This window comes from Nicotiana sylvestris, chromosome 8 (assembly GCF_000393655.2).
Source record: "Nicotiana sylvestris chromosome 8, ASM39365v2, whole genome shotgun sequence".
NCBI classification, from domain to species: domain Eukaryota; kingdom Viridiplantae; phylum Streptophyta; class Magnoliopsida; order Solanales; family Solanaceae; genus Nicotiana; species Nicotiana sylvestris.
The window spans coordinates 2,404,584-2,413,800 of record NC_091064.1 but is presented as its reverse complement, the minus strand read 5'-3'; the positions used below and the strand labels follow the sequence as shown (position 1 = coordinate 2,413,800).

Sequence of the window (9,217 nt, the reverse complement as noted above, 5' to 3'; positions counted from 1 at the left end):
GCATATAGACCAACTAATTGATGCAACCGCATGTCATGAACTTCTAAGCTTTTTAGATGCATATTCGGGATATAATTAAATTAAAATGGATCCTGCTGATGAGGAAAAAACTTCTTTCATCACAGACAGGGGGACTTACTGTTATAAAGTAATGCCCTTTGGTCTCAAAAATACTGGAGCAACCTATCAAAGGTTGGTTACCAAAATGTTTCAAGAACATTTGGGAAAAACTATGGAGGTATATAGACGATATGCTCGTCAAAACCCAGCATTCTCATGATTCTCATTTGTCTATTACATTCGAAATTTTACGGAAATTTAACATGAAACTCAACCCAGAAAAATGTGCATTTGGAGTTGCATCAGGTAAGTTTTTGGGTTTTCTTGTTTCTAACCGTGGTATTGAGGTAAACCCTTCTCAGATCAAAGCAATAGAAGAAATTCCGGATATCCTTACTAGTAAAAAGGAAGTTCAAAGATTAACGGGAAGAATTGCAGCTTTGGGGAGATTTATTTCCAAATCTTTAGAAAAGTGCTTTAAGTTCTTCTCTGCACTCAAAAAGCAAGATCATTTCGACTGGAATGAAGATTGTCAACAAGCCCTTAGAAATTTGAAAGCTTATTTGTCAAAACCACCGTTATTGGCAAAACCTAAGGTGGGAGAAAAGCTTCTCATATATTTGGTCGTGTCAGAAGTTGCGGTGAGTGTTGTTTTAGTCCGTGAAGACCAAGGTAAGCAATCTCCTATCTATTATGTGAGCAAAGCTTTACTAGATGCCAAAACACGTTACCCACAACTAGAGAAATTAGCATTAGCTTTGATAATGGCATCTAGAAAATTAAGACCTTATTTTCAATGTCATCCCATTGTTGTAGTTACTGCTTTTCCATTACGAAACATTTTGCATAAGTATGAATTGTCAGGAAGATTAGCAAAATGGGCCATAGAATTAAGTGAATACGAAATCATTTATCAACCTAGAACTGCTATAAAATATCAAGTATTAGCCGACTTCGTAGCTGATTTCAACCAGGGGATGCATTTAGAAGCAGAAAAAAAATTACAAGTTTTTAATGGCGCAAACCCAGGGACTTGGATTTTATTCACTGATGGTTCATCTAATGTAAAAGGAGCAGGCCTAGGGATAGTCCTCGTACCACTTGCGGGTGAGACTATTAGACAGGCTATAAAATGTCATTCTATAACTAACAATGAAGCAGAGTATGAGGCTGTAATTGCAGGTCTGGAATTGGCACGAGAACTCGGCATAACACAGATTGTAATCAAGAGTGATTCTCAACTCGTAGTCAATCAAATGCTGGGGACTTATGTAGCCAGGGAGACGCGAATGCAAGAATATCTCACAAAGCACGGAACCGTGCCTAATGACAAAGGAAAGGTTCACGCACTTTGCAAAAAAAGCTGCTCGATATTGTTTTTATCAAGGAAATCTTTATCGAAAGATGTTCGGTGGACCGCTAGCAAGGTGTCTCGGACCCTCTCAAGCAGAATATGTGATGAGGGAAGTGCACAAAGGGCATTGTGGAAATCACGCAGGGGGAAGGTCACTGGTAAGAACATTGATTCGAGCAGGATACTATTGGCCTAAGATGGAAGAAGAAGCAAACAGTTTCGTGTCCAAATGCGATAAATGTCAAAGGTACGGCAATAACATGCACATGCCAGCTGAATTACTACATCCTGTTATAGCCCCATGGCCTTTCATGAAATGGGGAATGAACATCGTAGGTCCATTTCCACAAGTAAAGGGTCAGGTAAAGTTTCTACTCGTACTTACTGATTATTTCACTAAATGGGTAGAAGCAGGAGCATTTAAACAGGTACAAGAGAAAGAAGTTAAAGACTTCATTTGGAGAAATATAATATGCCGCTTTGGAGTACCAAAGGAAATCGTATGTGATAATGGTCCACAGTTCATAGGAGCTCAAATTACAGAATTTTTTCAAAGTTGGCAAATTAAAAGGATAACATCCACTCCATACCATCCAGTGGGTAATGGACAAGCAGAATCCTCAAACAAAGTCATTATCAAAAACTTGAAGAAAAGATTACAAGATTCAAAAGGCAATTGGCCTGAGGTGTTACCTGGAGTACTATGGGCTTATCGCACAACGACAAAAACAAGTACGGGTGAAACACCATTTTCAATGGTTTATGGTACGGAGGCCTTAATACCAGTTAAAATAGGAGAACCAAGCACTCGGTATGTTGAAGCAACGGAAGACTCTAACAATGAAGAGATACGGATGAACCTTGATTTGCTCGAAGGGAGAAGAGAGGCCGCATTAATAAGGATGGCAACTCAAAAGCAAGTAATTGAGCGATACTATAATAGGAAAGCACGTCTCAAGTTCTTCAAAATTGGGGACTTTGTGCTCAAAAAGGTATTCCAATCTACGAAGGCCGCCAACTCTGGGAAGCTAAGTCCAACATGAGAATGACCCTATCGAATCCGTGACATTGCTGGGAAATGAGCATACGAGTTGGAGACGATGGATGGCAAGGTTTTACCTTCACATTGGAATGTTGTCCATCTAAAGAGATATTACTTCTAAAGGAGTACCCGTGGTCAGGTATCACCATGTTAAATTTTTTCTTTGAATTGTTAAAATTTTACTAACGATTTTAGATGCTAGGCAAAAACCCTAATTCGTGCCAAATGATGAGTCACGACCTGCACGGCAAAATGGAATACCCTTAAATTCCGAGCCTAGGGTTATATTAATCTTATGGAAATATACACGAGTTAGGCAGTCTTCATCTATAATCCTACCTCCGAGTCCCGTATATTTTTCTGTTTCAGGAAAAGGACCGAACAAGCAAACAAGTTCTCGAGGCTTCATACTTCACCGCTCAAACACTTGGGGGACTACATATTATACACAAATGCGTGCAGAAAAATAGATACGAAAGTTGCACAAAAGTTGGTCAAAGTTTTGGCAAGATTCAAGCTACAAAACGACAAGTGTTGAGAGGAAGTTACGAAGTCTTCAGCATTCAGTATAAAACATTCACTATAATGTTACAAACGATGTCACTTCTCAAACCCTTCCTAAATATGTAAGGATAAGGGTTATGACTATGTATTGAAACAGGTTATGAAGAAAAACCCTGTCTATTAATTAGCATGTAAAAATCTGTTACAAGAAAAACAGTTGCGAGGAAGTTATAGATGTAGTTTAACACATGTAATAGTCAAGAAACTTGTCAAAATTCATGAATGAAAACTTATCAAAGTTGTTTCATGCAAAACATGTGTATTCCTATTTCTTTTGTCGTATTATAACACCATTATGAAGTTGAGACGTCTTCTTCATTAAGTGTCTATAAAATAAAAGGGCCCTCTTTTATAAACCTCATGTTGATACTCCATGAGAAGAATCATAAAACATTTTCAAAGGATAAAAATGCTAGGCTATTCTATAAGTCCTAAGTAAATAGATAGGCAAGAATAGAATTAAACTTCTTAACATAAAAGACTAAGGATAAACTTAGTCATCAAAAATATTTGTCTTACAAATGCCCCATTATGGTAACTGGGGACTTTATCAAAAGATCCCTTAAAAATTGACAAGGGATGACATCAACAATACTATAAAAAAAACAATAAAAACTTTAACACATTTAGTTGGTCACTGAAGGAGTTGGAGCTTCGGAAGTTGTAACCTCACTTTCAGAGGCAAGAGTAGGTATGGTAACAACTTCTGAAGAAGCAGCAAATAGGAGCGGTTTCGACTGAACTTGAAGTAGTAACATCATCGAGGGAAACAGTAGTCACGGGGACTTCAATTCCCATAGACTGTGTCATGGAAGTTTCACCCTCGGAAGTCAGAATCACAACTTCAACTGCCTCAGTAACTGCTTCAGAGTGCAATAACTCTTCCGTTCTAGGAGCTTCAAGTACATGAGAAGGAGTATCAGCAGATTGTTGACTTTTCTCGATAATATCTACGACTTTGGCCAGTTCAGACTGCAAGTCAAAGCCTTCCTGAGCAGCTTCCATCAAAGCATCACGGCGAGATTTTAGGAAAGCCCAACTCACCTCTATGTTGAAGTTCTCCTCCAGAAGTCCATATTCTTTTCCCACATAGCAAGATCGTTTTTCAAGATTTGGTGTTCAGCTAAATGGGAATCAAGGGAAGCTTCAAGAGAGGCATGAGAACTCTTCAAAGCATGAATCTCGTCAGAGGAGGTCTGTAAGTCAGCTTGAGCTTGAGTCAAGCTTTGCACTAACTCTCCTGCATACTCTTCTTTCTTAGCCAAAAGTGCCTTAAGCTCCCTAACTTCTTCACTAGCCTTTGATAATTGTTCTGACAATGAGCACTCCAAAAGCTCTTTGTCTTTTTTAAATTGGCTTGAAGAAGCCTTGGCAGTTGCTAGTTCAGAAGTCAAACCACGGTTTTGCTGCTCCAGGAGGTTTCTACTTTCTTGCAACTCCTCTATGGTCCCTTGAGCATTCTCAAACTGTTCTTTCCAATTGGCTGCTTCAAGCTGGGCTCCCCTGGCTATTTCCTCGGCTTCGTGGACAGATTTTTTAGACTCACGGGCTTTTCTTTCAGGAAGGGAAATCCTTCCCATCAATTCCGTACCAATGAGGTTAGCCTACAGAGACAACTCATAGAAATGAGGGTTTGAAGATAAAAAAACTTGTTGGTAAGAAGAGGAAAAATACCTTCAAAGTAGAATGAACTATGTCATTCATTAGAGTCAAGCAGTTGTGGCTCTCCATCTTCTTCTTCTCAATATCTCCAATTAGGGGCTCGAGCCAAACATCGGCTCTACCAGTCTTTCTCAAAAGGCTATAGTTGGCAGGAACTTCAAGAGTAACACTTCTCATAGCCATACTTCCACTGCTAGAACCCGTCTTTGTATGATGAACAGAGGGAATAGGAGCAATGGAAGGAGGAGCAGTAGAAAAGGTAAACACAGCAGGAGTCATAGGAGTCGAAACAGGAATGGAAGGAGAAGATGTAGAAACCAACGCAGGAACGGAAGCAAGTGCAGTAGAAACTGCCAAGGGAACGGACATAGGTGCAGTAGAAACTGGCAAAGGAACGGTAGCCGTCAAAGCTGGTAAAGAAATACTTACGGTTGGTAGTGGAATGGAGGAAATAGGAACGAATGAGGAAAGAGGAGCTTCATCAAAAACAGGGCCGAGCTCGCCACTCTCGAAACCACTATAAAAAAGACAATGAATTGATTCATTACTATCTCTTGGCTCGGTGTCCTCGTCAGAATGAATCAAAACAGGCTCGATGGTTGAGGTTCGAGCAGGAGTGTCTTCAATTTCATCATCAATGATTACTCGCCTCCTGACCCTTGGCCTGGTTATTAGGGAGGTACCCTCCTCTTCCTCAGAACCTTCTTCTATAGCTTTCCTTTTTGGCAGCAAGGCTCGAGCCTTATCCAAATCAAGAGCAACATTGGCAGACATGCGAATGACCATAGCTATTCCAGCCGTCATTCCTCTAATGTCAAATCCTGATTAAAGGAAGGATATACATGATCAAAATTGAGGAAAAAATGTTTAACATGTAAAAAGGGGCATACCATGTGTTTTCACCTTCCAGCCATGTAAGGAAGAAATCGATTTCCAAGTTCTTTTCTCCTTAGAAGCAATCTTCAAAATTGAGTCTACCCAACCACTGAAGTTGGGAATAGGTTCCACATCTCCCATGGTTGCTATAAAAAACCAAGAAGAGACGAAGTTAAAAATAAATTTCTTTTGAAATTCTCAAAAGTAGGTACGGTAAGTAAAAGGAAACCTACGTGCAAAATTTCACTTCTCAGGGAAGGGAGTATTTGTTTCACCAAACAAGTCCACCGTACGAACAACAACGTAACGGATATACCATCCACGATCTTTGTCATCTTCAGGGTTTACCAGAACTTTTTTGCTCCTTGCAGTTAAGGTAAAAACCCCATGGCGTATTAAGTTAGGGTGGTATAAATGAATGAGGTGAGAGAAGGTGAAATTGACATTGGCTTTGGAAGATAAGTATCTCAAACAAGCCACTGTTCTCCACACTAGGGGACCGATTTGGGCCAAACAAATTTTAAAGAAACGGCAAAAATCAAGAATAACTGGGTCAATCGGAGGATTAAAACCTAAAGTGAAGGGGTAAGTATAAACAAAAGAATACCCACTTCTAAAGGAGGAAATTCTCTAATTTGGGAAAGGAATTGACATTCGAAGACTATCCTTCAAGTTACAATCTCTTCTTATGGTAGGGATTGTAAGCTCGGTCACTATTGTAGGATAAGTATCGGCTTTTTCCAAATTTACAATTTGCTTTTGAAGAGACGTTTTGTCACTTCCAAAAGACAAATCACTGGGAACTATTTCATCGACTAAGGGTTCTTGAGAAGAATCAAGAATTTCTTTACCTCTAGAAGAGGGGGCCTTTGGGATAGAACTCCTTGAAGAAGAACCAGAGGAGCCGCCTCGAGTAGATTCTAACCCTGTTCGAAGCTTACCTCCTCCGCATCTTCTATATCTAACAGGGGCGTTGGGGAATCGATCTAGAATCGGAACTTTTCTACGGTTAGGGTTTGAAGATGACATTGTTAAGAAGGATAAGTCGAAAGAAAGTAGAAGTAAAGAAGAAAATGTTTGCTGAAGATATGTGAAGAAGACAAAGGAAGAAAAAGTTATGTATATAATGGGAACCGTCAAACTTAGAAGTGTAATGATGGAAAGCCTATAATAAAGGCAACTAATCACTTCGTGAATAGTGGGAATGAAAAAGTCTTGAAAAAGGTTGTAAATAACAGAATCAATCAGAAAATGACATATGGGCAGAACATTAAATGGAAAAGATGACTGAGGCGTTAATACTGTCATAAGCATTAATTATGGCGAAAATTCATTTTTTATGAAGATCCACTTCCCAATTATTTAATTGATAAATAAATGAAAAGTGGGGGGACTATCTGTATTGGGAAAAAATTGAGTTTATATTAAAGATGACGTGGCATGACACGTGGTTTGGTTAAATGGTCAAAGCACAACAATTGACTAAGAAGCACGGATGGAGACAACCACGGGAAGAGGAATTTAAATAGGCACGAGACGAAGTGCAGATACGAGTCTCTTACTTATTCAAATCATTTGAAGCTAACGGATTAGAAGGCAGTAAAAGACAGAGATGTGATGACTAAAAGGAGTCTAAATTCATCATTAAATACCTGATACGTTAGAGAATTGGTATTTAATAAGAATGATTGTGTAATGGCTTATTTAATGTCATTTATTACGTCATTAAAGCCGAGGTTTCATTCCTTTACCTAGAATCGCCTATAAAAGGAAGAAGTCTCATACAAATTCTTTACTACTTTATTCTTGTTCTCAAAAAGCTTATTATTCTATTTTGGTCTCTTGATTATCAGTAACCCGATTTTCTATCTTAAATTCTAGCTTTGACCAAAATATTATTTTTGGTTAAACAGTGACTAGGTCGGGGAAGATGTTATGTTCCCGAGGACATGAACAGGGGAGCCCAAAGAAGAGAAAGTAACCCTAGCAGAAATGTAACTGAATTATGAGCTAGAGTTATGCATTGACAAAGTTGGGTGTCGTAGCTGCTATGAGCTAGAGCTATGAATTACTTCCTCCGGTCCAAAATAAGTGATTTTTTGGCTTTTTTCTTGTGGTCCAAAATAAGCGATTTTTTCAGATTTTAAGAATGAATTAATTATTTTTTTCCTACATTGCCCTCGGAGTAATTAATGTTGGAGTATGTGTTAGGAGTGTTTATGTGAAGAGATAGTAAATGTTAATATGGTCAATTTTATTGCTAATTAATGTTAAAAGGTGAATTTCTTAATATTTGTGAAAACAACCAAAAAAATCACTTATTTTGGACCGGAGGGAGTATATAGAACCTATGCTTTCAACCATTTCTCTACAACTTTAACATACTAAATTTAATGTATTTAGGGACTTATAATACCGTCCATTATGTTTCCAATGCTTGTAGATTAGTCTGCAAGAATTTCTTCATAAGAACAGGTAGTACAACAATCTCCATCGGGAAACAAGCAACCAAGAATCTGCCTCCACATACCCATCCTTGGCACAAATCCATGTCTCACCATCTGCCTCAACACCCAGTCTAAATCGCCAAGAAGTTTCCCATTACAAAGGCCATGTATCAACAGCTTATAGGACTCAAAACTTGGATTCACCCTCTTATCAATCATAACAACCATAGAATCTTTTTCCTCCAAATACCTTTTAGCATCAAGCAAAGCATACAACACCTCCTGATATGTCCCTGGATTCGGATCACAACCTTTCAGCATTACTTTCTTGAACACCTCAATCCCCTCATCAATTCTCCGTTGCTTCCTAAGCCCCGAAATCAGCGTGCTAAACACGATAGCATCTGGTTCAACATTCTCCTTTTCCATCCTCTCTAACAATCCCAACGCCTCTTCAACACGACCTCGCTCGCACAAAGCATGCATTATAGTCGAAAAAGTCCTCACATTGGGTTGACATTTCTGCTTAGGAAATTCATCGAACACCTTAAATGCAGCATCTATCTCCCCATAACGACACAAACCTTTAATGATAATATTGAAACAACAAGCATCAATCTCAACACCCAACTCAGAAGCACGAATATACACCTTATGAACAACATCAAATTGTTTAGTATTCACTAACAAATTCAGTACAAAACTGAAAGTTCTCACACTCGGCCAACACTTATAATTAGGCGTATCGAAAAGGGTCTCAATTGCTCTATTAATTCTACCAGCCACAAATCTCAATAACATTATAGAAAAACTCATCAGAAATGTATTGGGAAAAATTGAGTTTGCATATTGGAGGTGATGTGTCATGACACATGGATTAGTCAAATGGTCAAAGAATTATAATTAGCCAAGAGGCACGAGCAACAACAGATACGAGAGAAGGTGATGAAAGAGGCACGGGCAGTTATTCAAATAGTTTCGCGCCCGTACCTATTTAAGTCATTTAAAGCTCAAAGATCAAGAAGAATCAAGGAAATGAATCTGACAACGCATGAGAGTCCACATTCAATATTTAACATATATTAAATACTGAGTACGTTAGAGAATTTGTATTTAATGTAAATGATTGAGTAACATTTCCTTTATTGTCATTTACTACCCATAATTGCCTTATTAAGACAAAGGCAATACGCATATCTACAAAAAACCATC

General features: G+C 38.5%; 1 protein-coding gene across 1 annotated transcript; it reads right to left on the bottom strand.

The window, feature by feature from the left end:
• Nucleotides 1-8,002: 8,002 nt before the first annotated feature.
• LOC104232305 (pentatricopeptide repeat-containing protein At3g14580, mitochondrial) lies at nt 8,003-8,806 on the bottom strand. The gene has a single exon (XM_009785478.2). The coding sequence runs from the start codon at nt 8,804-8,806 to the stop codon at nt 8,003-8,005; it is 804 nt and encodes a 267-aa protein (XP_009783780.1).
• Between the last annotated feature and the right edge of the window lie 411 nt (nt 8,807-9,217).